Source organism: Callorhinchus milii, unplaced genomic scaffold (genome assembly GCF_018977255.1).
Source record: "Callorhinchus milii isolate IMCB2004 unplaced genomic scaffold, IMCB_Cmil_1.0 Scaffold3, whole genome shotgun sequence".
NCBI classification, from domain to species: domain Eukaryota; kingdom Metazoa; phylum Chordata; class Chondrichthyes; order Chimaeriformes; family Callorhinchidae; genus Callorhinchus; species Callorhinchus milii.
In genome coordinates, this window is record NW_024704744.1 from 66,800,489 (window position 1) to 66,826,540 (window position 26,052).

The 26,052-nt window shown below is 42.3% G+C and overlaps 1 protein-coding gene across 1 annotated transcript in view; it reads right to left on the reverse strand.

Moving 5' to 3' along the window:
- Positions 1-21,671, reverse strand: part of igf2r (insulin-like growth factor 2 receptor) — a 77,660-nt gene extending 55,989 nt beyond the window's left edge. The window contains exons 1-8 of the mRNA XM_042332897.1: positions 21,480-21,671; positions 12,721-12,851; positions 7,179-7,300; positions 6,441-6,539; positions 5,631-5,760; positions 4,030-4,150; positions 3,112-3,223; positions 2,247-2,409 (exon numbers count right to left, since the gene is read on the reverse strand). Coding sequence (XP_042188831.1) covers positions 2,247-2,409; positions 3,112-3,223; positions 4,030-4,150; positions 5,631-5,760; positions 6,441-6,539; positions 7,179-7,300; positions 12,721-12,851; positions 21,480-21,592 — 991 coding nt within the window. The 5' untranslated portion in view covers positions 21,593-21,671. The remainder of the gene's footprint in view (positions 1-2,246; positions 2,410-3,111; positions 3,224-4,029; positions 4,151-5,630; positions 5,761-6,440; positions 6,540-7,178; positions 7,301-12,720; positions 12,852-21,479) is intronic.
- Positions 21,672-26,052: the final 4,381 nt, after the last annotated feature.

The following is a 26,052-nucleotide window of genomic DNA, read 5'->3' on the forward strand; positions in this document are numbered from 1 at the left end:
TTCAGTCAGAGAGAGAGGAAGTTGTAATGGGGGATAAGGACATGGCAGAGTCCCTAAATGGGTACTTTGCATCTGTCTTCACCCGAGAAGACACAAGAAGTCTGCCAACAATAGAGATGCAGCAAGGGGATAAGGACAGGGAGCAACTTAGGGACATTTTCATTAGTAGAGAATTGGTGTTAGGGAGACTGTTAGGACTAAAAAGTGACAAATTCCCTGGTCCGTATGGCTTGCATCCCAGGGTTTTAAAAGAGGTAACTTATGAGATAGTGGAGGCCTTATGTCTGATCTTCCAAAATTCCTCGGATTCTGGAACAGTCCCCATGGATTGGAAAAAATGCAGCGAGACATAGATAGGTTAGGTGATTGGGCAAGTAGGTGGCAGATGAAGTATAATGTAGGGAAGTGTGAAGTCATCCACTTAGGTAGCAAAAACAGTAGAGCGGGTTATTTTTTAGAAGGGGAGAGATTGGAATGTGTTAGTGTCCAGAGGGACTCGGGTGTCCTTGTACACCAATCACAGAAAGTTAGTCTGCAGGTGCAGTAAGCAATTAGGAAGGCAAACGGTATGTTAGCATTCATTATGAAAGGAATAGAGTATAAGAGTAGGGAAGTCTTGCTGCAATTGTATAGGGCCCGGGTGAGACCACACCTGGAATACTGTGTGCAGTTTTGGTCTCCTTATTTAAGGAAGGACATACTTGCCTTGGAGGGGGTGCAGCGTAGATTTATTAGGTTAGTACCAGGGATGAAGGGGATGAGTTACGAGGATAGCCTGACAAATTTGGGCCTATATTCTCTAGAATACAGAAGAATTAGAGGGGATCTTATGGAAACCTATAAGATCATCAAAGGGCATGATAGAGTAGATAGTGGGAGATTGTTTCCTCTGGTTGGAGAAACTAAAACCATGGTTCACAACCTTAAAATCAGAGGACAGCCCTTTCGCACTGAGTTGAGGAAGAACTTCACTCAAAGGGTGGTGAATGTATGGAACTCACTACCCAAAGGGCTGTTGACGCTCAGTCCTTGAACATATTCAAGACTGAGATAGATTTCTTATTGCAAAAGGGATTAAGGGATATGGGGATAAGGCAGGGTTAGGTTATTAGCTGGAGTTAGATTAGAAGATCAGCCATGACTGAATGGCGGGGCAGGCTCGAAGGGCCAAATGACCTACTCCTGCTCCTACATGTTATATTATGTTATGTTACAGGGCATCAGTTTTATAAGCAAAGGACTCCAGTGAGGTGCATGATGATGGGGTCATCTTGTACACACAGAGAGATACAAAAAAAACCTACATAAATGGGATAGATTAGTGGCGGCGAACTTGCAGCCCGCATTAAACATGCCGAAGCTAGATAGTTAACAAATTTTTTTTCCAACCTTCTTAAAAAAAATTACAAGGGTTAGATAATATCTATGAGATGAAGAGTCACTGCAACAGATGGTCATCCTTATTTAGATTTAACTTAGAAACTCCTAAAGGAGAGACGGTCAAAATAATTATTTACTGACCAATTTACACTAAAGGCTTCCAAACAGGAGTGGGGCATCTAATATTTAGAGAATTAACCCAAATTCATGTTCCAGGAGTAAAACACGAATGAATGGAAACACTAGGGAAACCTTAGCCAGTCAGTTTTGGAAATTTCTGAACTGAGGTTAAGTATCTCAGAAGCTTACTAAAGATGTACTCGTGATCATATCAGGGTGTTTGTCAGCTTCTATGGAAAAAAATTACATTTTCTTGCAGACTGAAATGGCTTCGCTTAAAAAGATTGGCTTAATCTATTATCTATTCTCCTTTGAAATGCAGCACGATTCTCTGCATTCAACTTTGCAATCCAGAAACCTGGATGGGAAATTAGTTTTCAGCCTGTTATTGAAAATAATATTGTCCTATTAACTTTCATTAAGTGCTCAGCACGTTGGACTCCTCCACTCCAGCATTCACATGTCAAGACACGTGCACATTGTATAGATTTGCATTCCAAAAAACTTTAAAATAAGGTTCATTAAAAAAAAGTCTACCTCAAATCTAAAAATGCGATGAAAATACCCACAACAATGTCATGACTTCTAATGTTCCTTACACAATTTTTTTTCCTATAAAACAAAACCAACCTATATTTCTCCTACAATATACACTTCATACTCTGAGCATTCGTAACTGGCAATCACATTGGACAACAGAAAATAATAGAGCATCTAATAATGAAAGTTAAGGTGTTTTTCCTCACCAGCAGTTAACTTGAGGGGTGTCAGGTCAATATCAATGTTGTGCTGGGTATTGTTGAGGATACAGCTATGGCTCTCCAGGTAATCCTTGGGGCAAGCGTATTCAGTAATCCATTCAATCTCATACCGACAGTTGGTGCTGGTTATTAGCTGAGGCTCTGCACCCTAGTAAAAATCAATGAATCCAATAATGTTATACAGATATCCATCAGCAATATTCAAAATTGTTGAAAGTCTAAAAGTGATTTAAATACTCTAAGCAAAGCCACGAAGTCCACATCCTTTGATTAATTGAACATAATTCTTAAAATCAATTTCCACCCTCAGTGCAAAATATTATTTGTGCATTTCAGAATAAGGTGGCATTAATTATAAAACTGATTGGTTTTACAGTTTTATTAAACGTATTTAAGGCAGCCGTATTGCACACAGCAAAGTCCTACAAAGCACCGTGACTGATCAACCATCAGCCTGGCCAGCAAGAGAAACTCCTTACTTTCTCTTTTCATATCATGCCCTGTGAACGGACTGATGATGCAATGATATGTTGCCTGAGATGTCCCAATACTGCACTGAAATGTCAGATTGGATTGTGAGCTCAGACTCCAATGAGAGAGACTAGAACCCACAACCTTCTGAGATAGAAACAAACAGTTCTCCTAACTGACCAAAGCTGATATGAAACAGATGGGCCGAATTGCCGCCTTCTGTGCTGTAAGTGTCTATGGGTCTGGCTAAGTTGCAATTCTTTTGTGGCTCTTTGCAGATACATAAATAACAACCACTTGCAAGAGGGAGTGAGTTAAACACAGGATCAACTTTTTTTTTTCAGAAATAGGAAAGGTAATCGGGAACTCATTTACAAACCTGTCTTCTTCCTGATGGGCAGATTAATGTAATGGTGACTGCAGGTTGATGAATGCCACAAAACACAGGGTTTTTGGTTTCAGCATGTGGTTTGGTATAATGAAGAACTAACCTAGAACACAAATCAGTAAATAAACAAAAATTCTAACTTTTCAGTTTTAGCATTATGCAAATCATCTCTTCCCCCCATTAAGCCAAGAAAAAGAAACCATATACCACCCACAACATGCCGATACATCCATTTGCCTTGCACTGGCTCAATTTAATAAATGTTCAACTTGTCTTCGGGCAGATAAGAGTAGTTGAAAATGTACAGCTTGACAAGTTTATTTCTATTTTAATTTGAAGCACTGACCTCAGAACCTGGTTGCCATGTCAAACAATGTAAATAATTCAAAGATCTGATAAATAAGGTTTCTGTCTCAATGAACAATGAGCTGCTTGTATCATCACTGAGCTGGAATGTCAAAGGCACTATTTGACAATTCTAATTAACTGTGGTGCTGTTTGTAGGTCAGAAAACTTCATCCAAAATAGTTCATTTTGAATAGGTTTCCTTAATTCCATTCATAAACAAATGATACCCTTTTTTAGCTGCAAATCTAAACAGGGCACAAGACCCTTAGCATTTTTACAGCAAACATTTGCATTTCAATTACTGTACTGGTTCACTGAAATATACTAAGGTCAAGTGGCTTCCGAGACCACTTTCTATAGGATCTTCCCATCACTAGAATGTGGGTGACTTTGGATCAACAACAGCAACTTGGATTTATACAGAGCCCATTCACGTAGAATAGCATCTCAGAGTGCTTACCCAAAGTGGTCAACACAATATGAGGCAGTTTTTAAGCTTCAATATCTTATGTAAAACAAGCACAGTTATGAGTTACACAGTGCAGTTCTCAAATTGCATACCTGTCTTTACCAACCAGTTTTAAACCTTCAGCTGGCTGGCCAACATCATAAGCAACTGATCCTTTCAACAGGCAAGCACTGCTCCCGGCTATACAACTTGAGGTGTTGCCACTCGAGCCACCTATCAAATAGATTAGCAAAATGAGTCACATAAAAAACTAAACATGGAGTAACATAATGGACATCATAATAACCTTCTAAACAAACTATTTTAGAACATATAGGGGGGAAAACACAAATTCTTATTTGAATATCTGATTAGCTCAACCAAGGATGGCCAACTTGCAGCCTGCATCACTATTCTACACATGTATAATGTCATCCCTGAGCTAAACCACAATGCCATATAGGAGTATGAGTACATCTGTGGAGAATTAATTAGCTACACTTAACTTGGATCTCACCCCTAAAGCTCCTTAAAGCAAAATGCAGTCAGACTCAGATTAAGTAACCATTGGCAACAATAACATTCTGTATCACACAATGAAATGTAAGAGAGCTCTCAGAAGGTCAACCATTCAGAAATCACAGAAGCAAAAATATTCATGGATCAATGAGACATGGAGCATAGATCAAAATACACCAGATGGCACCAGCCATTGCAAATCTCCAAGGGATAGAGCATCTCCAAAAGAAAATCAGGCAAGACTCTTTGGTGGCAATGCTGAATTCCTACCCGCAGCTCGGGTATCAAGACTGTTGTTAAGCACCTTGGAAGTTCCGCCCAACCCAAAAGATGCTCTATTAATTAAACTTGAACTCTATTTCTACATCTAGACTCCAATTAGTCATGATCTTATGTGGTCCACTCATGTAGCCTATTGTTCTTAGAGCAGCAACATTTTAAAATAGTAATACGATTCTTTGGGAATTAACAAGTCCTATGAAATCATAAAAGCTACTATTTCTACCTTACTCAAACTTAGAAGTACTTAAACTAAACCTTTGCAGAACCAAATGAATTTCTGCCAAAGAAAATGGATTTCAAAGAGAAAATAACCTCAACACACATCTGTTCAAAACAAGCACTTGTATAGCGCCCTCCACGCAGGGCTCTAAAAACAGAACAAGCTCATCTTATATAATGGAAGTGGCAAAGGCCATAACCTTATTCTATTAATAGTATCGCAACAATAATAAATTTTTGTATTTGATATTGCACCTTAGATATAGCATCAAAAGGTCAAAGTGTTTTGAAGGATTGATTATAAAGTGTAATGATTTTTAGATAGTCAATTTACAAGTGATATTCCACAAACAGCCATGAGATGAATACCAATTGTTTTCTGGAGGATTGTTGGCTAGGACATTAAAGAGAATGTCCCTATTCTTTTCAAATAATGCCATGAGATCTTTAATATCCACCTGGATAGATAAGACCTCACTATAATATCTCACCTGAAGGTTAGCACATCTACCAATGCGGCACTGGCAGCCCTTGCAACAGCAGTATCAGTCCAGATTATGAGTTCAAAGTCATGATGTGTAGCCTGAACCTGGAGCTTTCTGACTCAAGGCGAGAGTGCTACCAACAAAGACAAGCTAGATATTTCATAAGTATTGAATTACAGACACTTGAACCCAAATGAATGTTCACTGACCTATATCTCTACAAATGTTGATGTACAAGTCATCATCATCAGGAGAACTGACCAAATAACCTCCAGAGGTCTTTATCAGTGGATTCAAATCACGTTTCTTCCAATCTTCATCAAAAACATAACACGGGACCTTTTAAAGAAATGGTTTGAAATGGTTAATAAAAAAATCCTTACATGTGATATGCAACAAAATACAAATTGCATTGGGTGGGGGGGGGGGGGGAAGGGGGGAAGAAAGGAGGTAAGCAGAGGCTGAACAGGCTTCAAAGTGATGTTTGGCAACAGAACATTAAAATCAAGTCAACCATCTGTGGTGGGCTTGTTAGTTCGGTTCCTGAGCCAGGTGGGTCTGCAGGACACCAAGACACTGCCGATAACAGACCATCAGTCTGCCTCATCAGTGGGGCTTGGGAAGGGAGCTGGTCACTGGGGGTAGGGATTCTTCCCATTCAGTTCTTGCTAACCTTGAAATACAAAATGTCCTAATGGGTTGAGTAGTCCGAGTTAGACAAACAGCAGGAAAGCCTGCCAGACAGTGCTTTCAATGGCAGCACTGGAGGGCGTTCAGAGCAGTAATATTAAGCTCACACTCAGAACACATAAAATAGCTGGACATTTCATATAAATAGTGCAATACTTTTAGGATTAAAAATGTAATACCTTTTGCAAAGCAACATATTTACATCATATAAATAGTGAAGCATTACCTTGTGATTATCAGGATGCTCAGCAAAAACAAAACAAAAATCTTACTCACAAGATCTTTTTAGCATAGTTGTAATACCATTTATTCAGGGCCACTGTAATTACCTCTTTCTGGGGTTTAAAGGTGCTCTTCTTGCAAGCTCCGAAGGTTTTCCACTCAAAGTAATGGACACATTCCGAAACAGTGATAAATTCAGGAGTACCCTGAATAAAAAGAATTTCTGGAATTATACACCTTGTAAAAATAATTAAATCCCATTCTCTAAAGAGGAGAGAATGGGAAAAACAGGCACAGCAGAAGGTTTACATTTTCTACAATGTGTTAAGTTAGGAATAATATGACATCAAAATACTAAATACTATCCTGATATCCTCCCAATGTGAAAGGCGCTATATAAATGTAATCTTGTTGTTGTTTGATTAGCTATTCTTATATTCATGATTTATCTGAAGAGCTGCAAACATACAAAACTGGTCAGGTTACGGAGATAGCAGTTTCCTTTGTTTGATCTGCTGACAATCTAAAGACTAAGAAATAAAAATAAAGATCAAGAATTAAATAAGAATATTTAAAGTTTTGGAATACAAACTTTAATTCCAAATTGCAAAGCAATTACAAAGTTAAGATATTATGCTCAACATTCAACTACAGATGATCTGAATGTGAGTCAGCTCTAAACATTTACTCTAAAAATAGTTACAGGGCAAATGACATTTTAACTAGTAGAGTTCGTGCTTCACACAATCCACCCTCAACAACCACATACATTTCAACTTTTGCTCCATTACTGGCATATGACTGCGAAAGAACAATCATGTGATGACAAAATAAACCACACTCACCAAGGTTTTTCCACAAAGGAAATTGATGCTACTTTGTACAGGCTGGGTACTTTGGTCTGAACATTTCTTGGTAGTATTGAATTCAATGTGGTTCCCTGCACTGCTGTTCAAAGCAAAATCACCTGTATTTGGGGTGAGGGGAAGAGAGAACACACAAAATTAATCTACAGCATTATTAATAATAGCATTCGATATAGCACCTCATCACATCTTTGAGAAGTCTCAAAGTGCTTCAAAGAATATGCTGTAAAGTGAATTGACTGTATATTTTGTGGGTGAATCCCGGCAGCCAATAAACCTTCAAGGACATGCTGACTCATAGCTCTCCCTCATTGAATTCTAATTTTAAAATTCATTTGTACACACAGTGCTGATTTATATTTATCCAAATGATAGAAGCAATCCAATGACTGCAGGTAAAGTTGGGACAATTTAAGCCATTCTACCTCCAGAAATCCTATAAAGTCTCACGCTTTTACAGGTGCACTAAGCAGCAAAGGTTTTGAGACCCCAAAGTCACAGGGCAGTGAACAAAAAGGTTGTGGCATGCCCGAGACTCTGTTTGTGAAATTTCCATCATCTGGACAAGAGATTGAAAAGCACTAAAAGTAGATTACCTCTAACTACACTTACTTTTTTTTACAGAGAGCACATATTCCGTTTACCGTGATGATATTAGCCAATCCAACCGGGAACACTTGCCCCGTGAGACATTTCAAATAGGAACCTCAAGACTGCCTTTTTACACCCTTTAAACCTCTATGATTGGCAAACAAAACACATTTTCTTGATTGAATATTTCTTGATTTATGCCATGAATCACATGAATGTCATTTTTTTTAAAAAAAGCAACTAACCTGTGGCACGCATACCATCTCCAGCCCACCGGCACTTATAGCATCACCATCCAAGGATGCACACTCCACCTCACCGAGCCAGTCCAGAACCTTGGGGTCTTGTTTGACCCTTAACTGTCCTTTCTATCCACATCTCTACCATGACCCGCTCTGCCTTCCCCACCTCCACAACATCATCCGGCTCCGCCACTGTCTCACATCGCAGGCCGCCGAGATCCTCATTCACGCATTCATGACACCTAGGATCGTTTGTCGTCCCCCCAATTCTTCCCTCCAAAGGCTGCAGATCATCCAGAACTCTGCAGCCCATGTCCTCTCCCGCACTCTCTGTGACTCTATCATCTCCATCCTCGCCCAACTCCACTGGCTTCCCATCACACAGAGGATACAGTCCTCACCTTCAAAGCCCTCCATGGCCTTGCTCCCCCCAACCTCTGTGACCCCTAACCCCCTACCATCCTGCTCGCTCCCTCCGCTCAGCAGGCTCCAGCCTGCTTCACGTCCCCCACCTTGCTCGCCCCACCATTGGCCGGTGGACCTTCAGCCACTCTGCCCCACCCTCTGGAACTCCAACCCGCAGTCCCTCCACCTCACTCCCTCCTTGCCACCTTCAAGACCCATCTCAAGACCCTTCTCTTCGGCTGCCTTCAAGACTCTCCTCTTTGACTGTGTCTTCAGTCAACCTCCTTGCCCCACTACCTTCCACCATCCCCGATCCCGACTTTCAGCTCCGGTCCGAAGCACTGATTGCTATACAAATATAATTTTGCTGCTGTTCTATGTGGGAGGAGTCCTAGATTGCATCACTCCATAGATCATTCCTATTCAGAGATGGCTCTTTCACAATTACCCTCAGCTTTCTTCCATTTAGTCAGTTACCAGTCCACCTCCATATCCCATCATTGTAGCCCAGTGACTAATTCATGAAGGAATTGCTAGTGAATGAACAACTCTGCAACTTTCATTCGAATATGCCCAACTCAAGACAAATGAATCTTTGCATCTCAAAAAGGTTTCCTTTCAAATTGCATATTTTCCCTTGTGCCACTACCTAGAAGATTCATCGCACAGTGGATATCATATGGATTGTGAATGGAGAAGATTGAGAAGAGATTTGCTAGACATGTTGAAATGTTTTGATAAGGTAAACGGGGAGAAGCTATTTCTACTGATTGGCGAGTCAGTAATCAGAGGATATTAATTTAGGAGGATTACCAAACAAATGGACAGATGAGGAATCATTTTTAAAATAGGATAATTAAGACATTGTATGCTCTACCAAATAAAAATCATTGAAGCAGAATACATAAATTTTTAATATGGGAAAAACACATCTGAAAAGGAAAAATAGCAAGAGTATAAGTAAAAGAAAGGGGAATTGATAGCTCTTATAAATAGTCAGGACTGGCCAAATGGCCTTCTCTGCCGAAACATTCTAGGATTCTGTGAATGTTGCATGGGATTTCTGCACACCTGGCAAAACATTTAGAAAAAGTATTCTTCCTCCACTTAAGCAAAAATGTAGAATTGAGCTATGTGCAGTGGTGATACAAAGCTGCTTTGTTCTTCAACCACTTTTGGGGTAAGCTACACTTCCCTCAGTTTTTAACACCAGTTTCGATCACCACCATTCTGCAAGCAATACTAAGAGCTGGGCCTCACGTATATTGACTCAGTTTCCAAAGGCGTGATCAATTGCTTCACAACTTTGGCTAATGGTGCAAAAGAGTCAAATTACTCATTTTCCAAAATCGATTCAGAGAAATACTCAACGTCTAAGCCATTTAAAACCCAGTCAAATGCAGCATAAGAGATGCATTTTAATGATAAAGAGCCACCATGGTCTAAGATGGAGGTGTGTCTCACAGGCCAAACTAGCCCACTCCTCACAAGCAGAGTCTCAAGCATACCACAACTTTTTCTGTATACTGAATTGTGACTTTGTGGTCACAAAACCTTTGCTTAGTGGTTTAATTGCTGCAATTCGTCCCCATCTACTCGTTGCATGGCCAGGATACCAAGCACATGTTATCTGCTTCCAGGTCTCCACCAATGTCATTCTCAAAGCAAGAGTGTATGGTGTGGGGGTGGGGAAAAAGGGTCTTCCCAGTCTGCAAATGCACATTTCCAGCATCCATCAAGCACCTCCGCACAGAAAGGAAGCTCAGATTAACACCATGGCACTCAGCCACTCACATAAGGAGAGTGGTGACAACCCTAACTTTCAACAGAGGGCAATCTAAAGATTCAATCAGCTTCTAGTTCAAAGTATCCAGAAAGCTGAATACAAGAACGTCATGAATAGTTCAAATGCTAGTTTATAACCAGTGCAAACAGAAGAAATTAGTCATAAGCTCTGGTCAGTGGAGGTGTCAACATTGCAGACTGGAAAGGTACAAAGGCTCCAGAACAACGAATACAAGGACTTCAGAATCTGAAACAATGTGCAACAAAGCATCGTAGTGTCTGCCTATTGATGTGGTGGGTAAGTGGTATCCTCAGCGTAGCGTTAACAGATAAGTTAGCTGACAGCCTCGCCAATCACATGTCAAGCGTTACTTGAGTGGAGTACCAGCACCCATGGAATCGAAAAGAGCATTTAGTAAAGATGCGATAACAGTACTGCTTGGTGGCTATGGAACCACAAAAACAAAATTACATTTGTATAGCACCTTGCACGTCGGGAGGATGCCCCAAGGCACTGGGTGCAAACCCTCAATTGTCCGATGTGAAAGGCACTATATAAATAAACAATTTGCTGTTAGATATCTCAAAGTGCTTCACAGGATGTACTACAGTGTCTTGACTATTTCCGTTGAAAAGGCAAATTTCTCCACTACCCTTGCTTAAAGGGCATCTAGGATTTTGTGTCACCTTCAACATCTGCTCATGTCCTAATTGGGAGTATGGCAAAATTTGTAGCTTAGATGACAAGCGCTTGCATACAGAACTGAGATATGCCAGCAGAATTTTATACTGGATTTTAATAAATGGCCTTCATAATTATCACAATATATAGCGCCTTTTACATTGGGAGGAGGTCCCAAGACCATGGACAGCACATAGTTTGCATGCAATACAATAAATGATAAACTGACAGAGGTTCAAGTGAGTTAACCCAAGGCTCCATGTGAGGAAAGATATACAACTCAAACCACAATACTCTACTTGGCAAATTGTTAATCTGGTTTGTAACTGACATGTACATGCGACTGCCAGGATGGTGGCAGGTAAACTGTATGGACCTTCATCTGGCAATTCTTATGGTTTGTCATGAGGTTATCAAGCACACCTTAGACATGTGATCATAAATAAATCAGGCATGTAATACCATAGAATATTCATTGATTTCCTAGCAGCAGGGTTAGAGGGATAGAGTACTAACAAAAACTTGGATTTATATAGTGCCCTCCACGCCAGACGGCGTCTCGGAGCGCTTTATAGTAATGGATCCCGGGACTGAGCCGGGGGAAGGGGTGGGAAGGTGACCAAAGGTGCGGTCGAAAAGAAAGGTCTTCAGCAGAGACCTGAAAATAGGAAGGGAGGGAGCGAGACGAAGGAAGTGAGGAAGGGAGTTCCAGAGCTTCGGGGCATAGTAGTTGAAGGCACGGCTGCCGAGAATGGAGCGGAGGTCTCGGGGGACACGGAGGAGGTCAGACCTGGAGGAACGAAAGCAACAGGTACTGTGCTGAGGAGAGAGGAGGTCAGAGAGGTAGGGGGTGCAGCAGAGGAGTGCAGGGACTTGAATACGAGGGTGAGGATCTTGAAATCGAGATTAACAATTAATAATTGTTAATAGGATAAAGAACTAATAATTGGAGCATATCAAGGCAAGGAAATGGGGCTTCTAAAATAAGAGAACAAAAACAAAATATGGAGGAAGGATAATTTGTTGTTGTCAGGTTGAGAATCTATGATCTCACTTCTCCTGGCAGGCAGTCTAAGGTCATTCAATGAGTGGCCTTGTTGCAAATTACGTGATGTCCTTTTGGGCAAAGGGTGGCATGGGTAAGTCAAAGAAGTTGGAAGGGGCCCCAAATTGAAATAATTTGGAGCTCAGTTTTTCAAACTTATTTTCACTAAGTCTGATGCCAAACATATTTTCCAACCTTAATCTTGTTGCAGACAAAACAGTCCTTTTCAAACGTAATATCACGATGAAGAGTATATGTTCATCTATCATTATTTAACTTGTATGGGTTTTTTGTTAGAGATGTGGGAGATTGACTATTTTAAATATGTTTACAATGAATCTACAATATAGCAGTGACACTACTCTTCTACATTTCTATACTTGGACCGATAAAGCCTGATTTTTCAGTTGACATAGTTCCAGGATATGGATCACGGCAGCTTGCTTGTCCACAACTGGAAGCGTTTCTCATAGTTGCAATATCAAAGGCCATGAGCAGATGTTGAAGGTGGCACAAAATTTTAAATACCCTTCAAGCAAGGCTAGTGGAGAAATCTGCCTTTTCAACAGAAACTGTCAAGACACTTTACAGTATATCTTATGAAGCACTTTGAGACGTCGAACAACAGATTGCTTATTTATATAGCGCCTTTCACAATGGACAATTGAGGGTTTGCACCCGAGCTGGGGATTATATCTAGATCATGCAAGATTAATAATCATTAATTTAATGATTACAATAAAAGTCAAATATAGAGTTTGTTCCACTTACCTACTGACTGGTTGGTTTTTTTTGAGACGTCATAGGCACAGATGGCACTCGGAACCCCACAATCTATAGACTGACAGAGGTTTATTTTGTAATGTATTCCCTTTTCTGAATCTATAGCTTCCCATGTATACCTGGAAGAAAGAAAAATACAAACGTCAAATCCCACATTCAATGTAATTCTTGCATCCTGTTAAATGTTACATTCCCCCTCTCAAAGGGACAAAAACATCTAAACAAAATGATCCTTACCATTTAGAACACTGGCTTTCAAAACTAAAAATGTATTTCTAGAAAAAAAAATAACCAGCAACTTACTCATAATAGTTACACAGAACAAACAGAGTTTCCACCCTAAATTTTATTCCTATTTAACACTAATTTTTGTTCATATATCTTATCTCAGTTTTAGCCAGACTAAGCTCTCCGAGACGCTACCCTGCGTGACAGCTGCTATATAAATGCGCTGTTGTTAGCCAGACTATTATTATATTCACTGAGTTCTTGCATTTTATGAAGCCGCAATAATTTGCTATTTCCATTGTTTTTTTCTTCAAATCAGGGAGAAATGGTGGACGGGGGAATAAAGAAAGGAAGAGACCTATTTACACCATTCAGAACATTCTGCATTTAAAGTCACTCAATGAAGTACTGAAGTACTCTTCCTGCCACTGGGGTTTGAGGGGTGAAGAGGAGTAAAAAAAAAATACGGCATACAAGACTTACGACAGTTGATGTGCTATAAAACAGCTACATATAATGCCAGCCAACAATAAACTGCCCATCAAGGTCTACTCAATCCCAGTTACCCACCACCCACCTGTGAGATCCTACTGACAAATCTTTTTCAAAACTACAAGAACAGTCACTCCACTGGACAGCAATTGCATGTGAAGCACTGTGAGACATTGATACATTAGACACTATAGAATTACCAGATACTGTAAGAATACAAGGCGTGATATTTATGCAATGGACAATTAGAACAAGATGGTTCCAGTCTCGTATAATTGGAAGTCAAGCCATCAGGATCTTGCTTTGTTTTTCAGGTTCCCCCACCAGCTCAACATCAACTGTAACATTTAACCTTATCCTGCCCTCAGCGCTTCCAACCTGGAGGCACTCACTGGGCAGAGAAAGGAGTCTGAAATCTTTGAGGTTTCAGGAGTCCTGTAGCTCAGTGGTTGGAGCAAGCGAGAGACTTGGGTTTGGTTCCCGGCAGAGCGAAACCTTGACTAAGTTTCCTTTCTCCACCCACCTGATAATAATCCCTCCGGGACAAAAAATAATAAAACTGATCACTTCAATCCACGATTGTTTGTGGGACGCTGCTGTGCACAATTGGCTGCCACGTTTCACTCCCACAAATACAGTCAATTCACTTTACAGTATATTCTGTGAAGCTCTTTGAGACGTCTCGAAGGTGTGAAAGGCGCTATATCAAATGCAAGGATTATTATTATGTGGTTTGTGATGAACCTTGCAACATGCAATGGATCCTGGGAGGAAGTAGTGGATGTGGAACTAGCTGTTGAATGTGCAAAATAATGGCTCAAGGCCATTATAGGACCCCTCCCCACAGAATAACTTGCCCAACTCAGGGATGGGTTTCTCATTTCTTCCAATCTTCTGCACTATTACCAGCTGCTCAACTCCAGACAGCATTAACAGTCACAGGCCCTCCGTGTGAAAAAGCAATACTCTCACGTAGGCATTGATCTGCATCGGAAACCGCTTCCTGGTAGTGCTCAAGGCCAATCAAATGCAAGACAGTATTCCCATACAGCACTTTATTTCAATATGATGCCAAAAACACATACAATGCCAAAGAAAAGTCTAGGTGCCTAAAAATACCCCCTAAGCCTTCAACAGCCATTAAATACTCAAGTTCCTAACCGTCACTCACGCCTTGCCCTCAGTGAAGACTTGATCCTCAGGCATATTCAAAGGTCTGCACTATCCTGGTCAATGCACAACGATATTCAACCATCTACTTATCTCTCTGATAACCTTCATCCCAACCTTATTAATACAAAGTAGGTAACCATGCAAAAAATGTAAAGGGGGGGACAAAAAACAGAAGTCACCAATTCACGTACACAGAAACTGTGCTAAATAAGGATGCCATAGGGATTGCAGTAAAAAGGCATTTTCACCTTGCATACCTTCAGCACAACATTCACGCAACAGCAATTTTCAGCACGACAGCTTAAAACAGAGATAAGAACTCCTAGATTATGTATATAACTAATCATTCGTACAAGTAAAATCCACTTAGAAATCCACTTAGAAAAATTAAACAATTGAACTCTGTGCACTAGCTTTCACATTAAAACTGCTCGTTCAATACACGTGAAACTCTACAAAAATCTTCCTCTTCACCCACCTTTACTATTTTAAACTTAGCATTGAATGCTCCTCACCCCAAATGGAAACGTCAATGGAACGCTTGCATTGAAAACATTTAACTAACAAGACTGAATCCAAACCCAATGCCAAAAGTCAGAGTTAACAAATGTTAACGTTTACAAAAAAAAACAACAATGGTTTTGTGTAACACATTTACAAGTCTACAGCAGATTCAGCATTAAAACTAGACACGATATTCAATTCTGCAGTTGCACACGTACACTGGGAAGATTGGAAAGTAAAACACTGATCAATCCCAATGTCTCCACTTCATTTCTCCCAATGGCTTATCCTCCTACTCTAACACCATCACATACAGCGTTCCTCAGTCCTCTCCTCTAATATCGACATGCTCCCATTTAGCAATGTCATCCATAGGCATTGGGTTAACTTCCACATGTACGCAAATGACACCCAACTCTACCTCTCTGTCGCTATCCTTAATTCTAGGACCTCTGCTGTCTTAACAGATTGCGTGCTGGACATCAAATCCTGGATGAGAGCAAACTTTCTCCAGTTGAATGTTGAAAGACCGAGGCCATCCTGCTTGGCTCCCAGCATCACCTTCTCATCTCAGGTGCTCATAGCATCAATCCACATGGATGCACACTCAACCTCATGGACTCCACCTCCATTGCGGAGTCCCTTAGCCTTCCCTGACCTCCAGCAAGGTCCTTCTCAAGACCTTCCTCTTTGACCTTCCTCTTTCAGTCATCTTCCCACCCCACATAAATCCAACCTTCAGCTTGGGTGCAAACTCTCAACTATCCAGTGCTTTGGGACAGCCCCTCAACACGAAAGTTGCTATATAAATACGATTTGTTGTTGTTGTTGTAAGAAACGGTCTCTTTGAAACCAAAAAGCTCCAGTATCAAATTGCTATTCATAGCTGTTAACACGTTGGGCAATTAGCCTCATTGCTTTGCACTGCAACTGTACATAGTGCTCCAGGTGTGGCCTGACCAGAGCACAGAGCAAGCATGCTATCTGAGGATCTGAAAGATTTGGCATTGTAGCCCAGCATGCATTTACATTTTTTTTTAATGCTGCCTTACACTGTTTGGACATGCTGAGTAACAGGGCAACAAACAGCATTCCAACTTCTGCTCAACTTTCCTCTTGGCAAGTTGTACATGAAATACACAGGCTGCCTATTTTTTACTTCCGGTACAGAATACATTACATTATCTTTAGTTGCCATTAATTAGTACAGCTATATATACTTTAAACCTATCATTGTAAGACCATGGCTGTTTCCTAAGATTCCACTCTACCCATCCAGCGTGAAGTCACCCGTAAATGCAACTATCGCAAAAGCCTAGGTCTTAATCACTCACAACTCACACACAGTGACTACACTTTACAGTACATCACGTGAAGGACTTTAGGACGTCCTCCCAAAGACACTATATCAATACGTTACTTTCAAAATCCGTCATTCACTGACTTCACTGTTTTATGGCTATAATTAGAGTTACTAATATTCGAATCAGATTGAGTCTTATTGCGCTTAGTCATCTTACATTTCAGCTACTTTTACATCCTCAATAGGATCTGTTACTCACTAAAAGGTGTCAGATTGGCTCAGTTAATAGTACTCTTGACTCGGAGTTAGGTTGTAGTTTCAAGAGAAAAGAGAAGGGATTTTCTCCCGGTGTTCTGGCCAATAATCCCTCAAATAAAATTGGTTGTTCACATCACAACTATTTGTAGGACATTGCTGTTCACAAATTTAGTTGTCATGTTCCCATACAAAGAGTAGTCAGTACGCTTTACAGCATATCCTGTGAAGCACTTTGAGACATTGTTTAATGTGAAAATGCAATATCAAATACAGGCATTATTAGTTCTGATTCACATTTTGTTCTTTATTGTAATATCAAACTCAACTTTCCTTCATTCCTGAATCAAGAGTCCTCAGAATAGTCCCAAGATGGTAGGGGAACAAGTTACATTCTTGGCCAGGATATTAAGATTGGGCCACATATTCCCAGTGAAGAAGTATTCATCTACTCAGTCAGCAATAAAGCAAGACAGTGCCACTTGCTTGTCTTTACACAATGACTTCCTACACACTATGTATACAGCAAAATAATATTTAACTTATAAAAATACATAAATTTGGCAGTGTACATGCACTTGGCTCATTTAAAAGTTACCGGTGTGTGATAACTTTTTAAATACTGGTAATTGTTGGACTCCCACCACATATGAAGTCATTTAAATCAGGCTAAACAAAAGCTGCCCTCTAAGAAGGAACACGAGTTATACCACAGAGCCATTTGCAGACGGGCCCTGTGATTTAGGTCAACAATCAGCTCAGTTTCAAGTTGGCACACCTATAACTTCACGTCTCCAATGCTGAGAACGATGCATCAAATTGGAATCAGCGCATTTGATAAATAATTAACTCGACAGACAAGTATTTTCAATTTAAAGGACTTCCCTCCGCTTGCATCTTTAAACTGAACCTATTGATAAATGCAACGTTAGTTTGCTCGTATTTCTTTTCCTTTGGCTTCCTAAATGAACGTTCAGACATCAGACTCACAAGCCAAAATAGTCACCCTTGCATGCATGGTTTCAAGTACTAGCCCCCTTTTGGGAAGCAGTTTCAGTACAAAGAATGCAGTAACAATCCTTCCATCTGATATGGTGCCTTATCACATCCATATATCTCAAAACTCTTCACAGGAATTACTGTAAAGTGCTTCATAAGTGAACCCCGCAGCCAGTTTGTGGGCATTATTGCACACAAATTCTCTTTTCGAACAGTGCCACTAAATGTCTAACATCAAGCTGACCAGGCAGATGGGATCCCAGTTTAAATTCTCATTAGAAGGACGGTGCACCGACAAAGCAATGCGCCTCCAGCACTGCACTGGAAGGTCAACCTAGACTACGAGCTCAGTTGCATGAAGGAAGGATAATCTAACATTTTATTTATGTAACAGTATATGCTGATAATATTTAGAGATCTCCTCCTGACGTGAAAGACGTTATAAATGTAATTTGCTTTTTAAGCGACAATTTTATGAGTTACACTTTCTGAAATTCTTGAAGCACATTGGTTACCCGAATTACCAGTTACTAGTCTGGGAAATTGTGGTTAAAGCAATATGATGAATTGCAAATGTTTATAATAGCTTAAATTCTACACTGGAGATTTGTTTTCAGGCTGCCTCTGATTAACAGAACCTAAAACAACCTAACAAGGGAACACAGATACTTCCACATTTACTGCATTTATCACATTTAGCTGACAATGACAATTTCAGTGAAGCATACTTCACATTTTACAGAAATTGACTCGACCATCACATGAAATATTTACACATCTGATATGTAAATGAAATGTTTTTTGATATAATAGTAAATGGCTAATTGTGTTTACCTGAAGTTACTTTTGTTTACCATTCACTAATTGAGATTGATCTCTATTTTATGAAAGGAAATCTAGATTGCAGATTTTTCAGCACTAAAACAATCACTCAATGATCAGCTGACATCTACCGTATTTATAATAATCCTTGCATTTAATACAACACTATTAGATAATCAAAGGCTTTCAAAACACTACACAGGGTTTTTCTGTAAAGTGTAAAGACTATTTGTTGGCAAATGCAGCAGTTAATTTGTGCATAACAATGTTCCACAAAGAACCATGAAGAGAATGATCAATTTTATCGGGAGAACGGTTGGTAGGATACCAAGAGAACTTCCCTTTTATTTTTCCAAATAACGTCATGGGACCTTTAGCATCCACCTGAACAGGCAGAAACTCAATTTAATATCTCATCTGAAGGACAGTACCTCAGTCAACATAAAGCTCTCCCAGCACTGCACAGGAATGCTAGACCCTTTTACAACAGTATCATAGGATACTAACATCTACTTGATGAACAAGCTGTGTAATGTCTCATCTAAAAGACAATGCCTCTAACAACGCAGCAGCGTCTAGCGCTTCACTGGCTGTCAGTCTAGGATTATATCCTGACATAGAACTCAAACCATGCATAATACCTTTTGACCCAAAGGCATGAGCGTTACCAACTGAGTCAGGCTGCCCTAGGATAATGCTCAAAGACTCTGGACCATTCTGGTTTTGTTTATTATGGAAACGATACATTAGCAATTTCAAAATAACAGTAGCATAACCTCTAGTATCCCCCTAAGAAAACATCTATAGTATTTATAATAAGCACTACTGACTTGCCATGATCAATAGATTAGCTTGTATTTCTCCTGAAATAAAAATATTTATATTATGCTTTTGATCACTAAATCTTGTCTTAAGAATAAAAGGAACATTAGTTTAATTGGAAAGATCAGTCTGTGGTGAGCTGAATTCTGCTGTGTCATTTTGTGAGCTGTACAATGTTTTATAAAACCCTTTGGTAGAAAATAACTGCAAGTAAATCTTCTCAATCAAACTACGATATCCTGCTTAGATAACAAGCAATTCATTATAGCCGGTTTAACATTCAATTCGGGATTTAAAAGCAAAGACAGCCACTGTTTTAAATAATGTTACTTGCGCTATCTGTGTGAAGCAACAAGTTAGCTGACAACCCTGCAAAAACAGCTCAAAGAATACCACTAACGTTTCAATTCTGCATTGCAACAGTTAACTAGAGCTGAGCACTTCATCGATCACGAGGCATTTCGTAGGTTAGATCATGATCTCATTTCTTTTTAAGTGGATCTTACGAACTTTATTTTCGTCATTGGCTCAGTCCTCGAGGCTGAAGGTCGGCACTTTCACACGATAAATGCAAGTTGTTGTGATTTTTTTTTTGCATTTTAGTGTAAATGTAATAATTTCCATATAACTACGTGTGATTTGGTGCCGATTCTCTCTGCCGGGCACTGCATTTTAAAAACAAAACACCTGCCAGGCAGCAAAGAAAAACAAGCGAGAGATACCGTGACAGGTTATCTGCCGGCTGTGGAGTTTCAAAAAGTTAAACGGGCTTCAGAAAGAGTGAGTGAGGAGTGAGTGTGTGAGTGAGTGAAGAGTGTATGAGTGAGTGAGGAGTGAGGGAGTGAGGAGTGAGGGAGTGAGGAGTGAGGGAGTGAGGAGTGAGGGAGTGAGGAGTGAGGAGTGAGTGAGGAGTGTGTGTGTGTGTGAGGAGTGAGTGAGTGAGTGTGTGAGGAGTGAGTGAGTGAGTGGGGGGCGGTGGGTAAAGTTAATAAAAATGTACTGACAACAGAGAGGGAGAGAACTGCAAAGAGAGGATGTAGCAAAACAAGACAAGTTACAGCGAGAACAGGAACCACAGGACAGACACACAGACACACACAGACACACAGACAGAGACAGACAGACAGACAGAGACAGACACACAGACAGACAGAGACAGACACACATACAGACAGACACACAGACAGACAGAGACAGACAGAGACAGACACAGACACACATACAGACACACAGACAGACAGACACACACAGACACACACAGACAGACACACATACAGACAGACACACATACAGACAGACACACATACAGACAGACACACATACAGACACACATACAGACAGACACACAGACAGACACACACAGACAGACACACATACAGACAGACACACATACAGACAGACACACATACAGACAGACACACATACAGACAGACACACATACAGACAGACACACATACAGACAGACACACATACAGACAGACACACAGACAGACAGACACACAGACAGACACACACAGACACACACAGACACACATACAGACATACAGACAGACATACAGACACACACAGACAGACACACACAGACACACATACAGACATACAGACAGACATACAGACACATACAGACAGACACACATACAGACAGACACACACAGACACACATACAGACAGACACACAGACAGACACACACAGACAGACACACACAGACAGACACACATACAGACAGACACACATACAGACAGACACACATACAGACAGACACACATACAGACAGACACACATACAGACAGACACACAGACAGACACACACAGACAGACACACACAGACACACACAGACACACAGACACACATACAGACATACAGACAGACATACAGACACACACAGACTGCCGAGGTTCATTCTCTGGGGACAGATATCCCTCCTCTTACTAACAGCCGCGTCACCCCCCTCCCCCTGCCCTGCCCTGCCCGGCCCGGCCCGTGTGGAGCTGCACAAACCCGGGCTCGGGCCCCGCTCAGCTCCTCTCTGCCTCTCTGCCCGCGGGCCTGGGCCTGGGCCCCCTCCTGCCCGACTGCAGAGCCCGGGGCCGGGAGCCTCTTAGGGCCGGTGGTGGGTGGGTGGGTGGGGGTGACAGCGTGGCACTCACCCGCATAGAGCCGTGCGATCGAAGGACTCGGCCGCATCCGACAGGCAGCAGAGGGCGAGGAGGCAGAGCCAGTGCGTGAGGGCCGGGGGCCGAGGATCCCGCCGAGCCGACATGTTTGTCAGTGAGAGAGTGACAGCGGCCGCCCTCACATAAAGCGGCGCTCACCGGCCCCCCCCCTCCCCCGTCACATGACAGCCCACACTGGCTTCAGGACCTCGTCATATGATACCCCCCTCCCCCCATCCCACCGGCCACGGAGCACCGTCACATGACCAACGGTTGGTATCACGTGACTTTACCCACTCTCCCCCTCCCCCCCCCCATCCTCTGCTCCTCACGTGATCGAGCGCAAGGCTGGCCCTGGCCGCCGTCACGTGACGGGGAGGCAGCTGGTCGCCAGGGGTTGGTCCCAGGACAACAACAACGACAACAACAACATTACAGTGGCACCGCCTTCCACGTCGGGAGGACGTCCCGAGGCGCTGCACAGACGGTGTTGCAGACCCGAGCTGGGGGGGTGGGGGAGGGGAGGGGAGGAAACGGGGAGATCGAAAGCACGGACGAAGAGGAGGGTCTTGAAGGGGGCGAGGGAGGGAGGGAGGGGGCGAGGGAGGGAGGGAGGGGGCGAGGGAGGGAGGGAGGGAGGGGGCGAGGGAGGGAGGGAGGGAGGGGGCGAGGGAGGGGGCGAGGGAGGGAGGGGGGGAGGGAGGGAGGGAGGGGGCGAGGGAGGGGGGAGGGGCGAGGGGACGAGCGAGGGGGGAGGGGACGAGCGAGGGAGGGGAGGGGACGAGTGAGGGGGGAGGGGACGAGCGAGGGGGAGGGGACAAGCGAGGGGGAGGGGACGAGCGAGGGGGGAGGGGACGAGCGAGGGGGGGAGGGGGCGAACGAGGGAGGGAGGGAGCAAGGGAGTTCCAGAGGGTGGGGGCAGAATGGCAGAAGGCCCCCCCCCCAGCCAATGGTGGGGTGGGCGAGACGAGGGTCGTGAAGCAGGCCAGAGCCCGCTGAGCGGAGGGAGCGCGCAGGATGGTAGGGGGTTAGGAGGTCGGAGAGTAGAAAGGATAGTTGAGGGTCAAACTGGACACCAAGGTTCTGGACGGGCTCAGTGAGGTGGAGTGTGCGACCATGGACAGTGATGCTGTCAGCGCCTGAGATGGCCAAATCAGGAGAGCCTCGGTCTTGTTGATGTTCAACTGTAGAAAGTTAGCTCTCATCCACGACTTGATGTCTGACAGAAAAAAGCAGGGGTGGGAAGCTAAAGGTGCAAATAATAATACTAATAATCATTGCATTTGATGTAGTGCAGTGTCTCAAAGCATTTCACAGGATTTCACTGTAAAGTGTGTTAAACTGTGTGTTTCGTAGGTTTACGTGGCAGCCAATTTGACCAAGTCGATGTCGCACAAACAGCCACGAAGTGAATGACCAGTTTTATCTGTTGGACAGGGCCCTGAAAGCAACTCCATTCTATTTTCGATTCGTGCCATGGGATCTTTAACAAACCACCAGAACCGGCAGGCGGGACCTCGATTTAATGTCTCATCGGAAGGATGACACCTCCGACAATGCAGGACTTCCCCTAACACTGCATTGGAGGGTCAGCCTCGATTCAAGTTGTGCTAATTGGATTGTGTTACCTGGATTAGCACACTCACTAAGGTAATTGCTCCTGCTCTTAATTCCAGAATCCACCTGGAATTACTTTCAGTAGTTGTTAATGACATAATTAGGGCCATCTCTGTACACGTTTGCATATGGTTTACACAACTCGCATGATAGACCTCTGCCTTGGCTCTTGCCAACCTGCACCTAATGTAGGTGGGATACACTCACTCCCCAAACCACCACCCGGTGCCTCGGCTCGACTGCACCAGCCTTCTACTCATCCCTCACACCCTCTGCCCCACCATCGGAGGTTGCGCTTTCAGCCACTACTCCCTGAAACTCTGAAACACTCTCCCTCAGTCCCGCCGCCTTGCCCCATCTCCGTGCATGGAAAGTGCTTTATAAGTGCAAGTTGTCGTATACATGGAAATCTCATCTTGGTTTGGATACTCTAAAGCATGGTGATGGGTTTCCGCATGTATCAGACACCCGGCTGAGCAAAAATAAATTATATTTTGAACTTTTTTAAAAAAATAAGCGCCTTATTACGTTTTCGAGACGTCTCAGGAAAAGCGATCCACCAATTGACTAACAACTGGATTCCTACTTACTGCTAGGTAAACAGGCGTTCGGAGTCAGGAAACTTGCTCAACATTTTGCCCTACTCGGAAATCAAACCCAGGTCTCTTGTTTGCGAGGCAAGTGCTCTAAGCACTGAGCTACAGGACTCCACAGTGATGCTTACAAGGGCAACTGTAATTCACGTAATTATACTTTAACAACAATTTGGATTTATATCGTGCCATTCACCTAGGGATGGATATTTCAAAGTGGAAGCCCAAGTAGGGAGGGAAATAGCAGGGGTAAGTGAGAGGTTGAAAGCGCAGTCAGAGATTGATCTTTAAACAAGATTTCAAAACGGGGTAAGATGCCAGACGTAGGGGGTAAACCAGTGGGTTTATGGAAGATAGCTCTAGGAGGTGGGGGCAAAGTGTCTTGAAGCTCACCAAGTGAAGGAGGATAGAGTAGAGTTGGAAGAGGTGGGTTCATGAAGCCTAGTACAGGAGAAAATATTTGCCTACAAATACACAATCACTACATTTTACATGTCCATCCAATGTGAAAAATGCCATATCAAACGTAAGTATAAAATGTGGGCTGTGGAGTTATGGATGATCTGAAGCTTATGGAGGGCAGAGCTGGGGAGGCTGGTGAGCAGTGGGTTAAAAAATCCAAGTTGAGATGGCAAAGGCATCGATGAAGCAGAGAGGCAGGGGCAGAGGCAGACAATGTTGCAGAGATAGCCCTTCTGCAGGAGAAGGAAAAAGGTGATGAATGGCAAAAATTTCAACGAACAAAATAGTAAGTTTTAGCAGATCTGCAATGCAGACCCTGAAGGGTATCCAATCCCCGAGAAACATGATAATGTGATATTGTACAAAATGTAGTCGAAATAGGCATGTCCTCTTTTGAACTTGACAATCTTTTTAAGAAATGAATTGGAAAGGGTTTATGAAAGTTAGATCAGCATTTTTTAAAAAAGTAGTAGAATTGCATCATTAGGAATTCTATTCCACATCACCACTGCAAGTGAGTGAAATAATATTAATATTGAACTGTCCTGGTATTGTAAATATTTTTAAAACTGCTTCTTTAACGACAATGNAAAAAAAACTTCAGCGGTGTCACAACATTTTTTGCATGATTGTAAGTCTGAAAACTAGAAATACTACTAATAATCCTTGCATTTGATATAGCGCTTTTCACGTCTTCGAGACGTCTCAAAGCGCTTCACAGAATATACTGTAAAGTGAATTGACTGTATATTTTGTGGGTGATACACGGAGGCCAATTGTGCACAGCAGTGTCCCACAAACAGTCGTTGATTGAATGCCCAAATTATTTTTTTTCTTGAGGGATTATTATCAGGCAGGTGAAGTAAGGAAACTTGCCCAAGGTTTCGCCTAATTAACCCTAACCTGGAACGAGCAACGACTCGTTCCAGGACCTTGGAGAGGAAAGGGAGGTTGGAGATGGGGCAGTAGCTTGAGTGCAGGAGTAGGTCCGGGAGGGCTTTTTAAGGATAGGAGTGATGTCGGCCGTTTTTAAAGGGTGGGAATGGTACCAGTCTGTGAGTAGAGGGGCAAAGAGGTGAAGCTGGGAGGTAAGGAGAGGGGTAGGGATGGGGTTGAGGGAGCAGGTGGTTGGGTTCATGCGGGTTATAGTGTTTAGATGTTGCTATGCAGCTTCATCCTCTTTCTTGTCTCAATGATGTTTTTGCAGCCAGTGTACAATAGAGTATTGAATTATTCATTGCTCTACACTGGCAGCACCTGGTTCTTCCACTAATGCTAGCAACATTAATCTATTTATTCCTCTAATGTAACTCATTCCTTCTATCCCAAATCCCAAGAGTATTCATGATGGGCTCAATTTAAACCCATCTCCGTCATCATTTTCAGACTAAATTGCAAAGCACTCAATAGCTCCACGAGACTGAATAATCTCATAATCAGGATTATTATGCACTTCCACATCCCCAGCATCAGGACACATTTATTAATCCCACTTGGCTCTAACTTTCCACTGTCAACTTGGCTCATGTGTATTTTGGCATGGCTACTGAACCACAATTCTCTTACCAATAGACAGGAGAGTTATCAACTACCCTATGTGTGCTGAGTGACTTGATCTCAAGCACCGCAGTATTTGGACCATGACAGTTGTCCTCAGTGCCCTAGACAAGAATATGATCAGCTATACCGTCTGTTCCTCATGACTGTTCAGTGACCTCACTTGCTACTGCTCCCCCAAGGGCGTGTGCTGGGATTGGGCGATGCTCAACACCAATTCGGGTCTGACTCCTGCTGGAACCTTATACCAGCGTGAGTTAGCATTGTCAGGAAACAGAAGAAGACGATTTAGCCCTTAGAGCTTGTTCCACCATCTTATTAGATTTTGTCAGATCTTT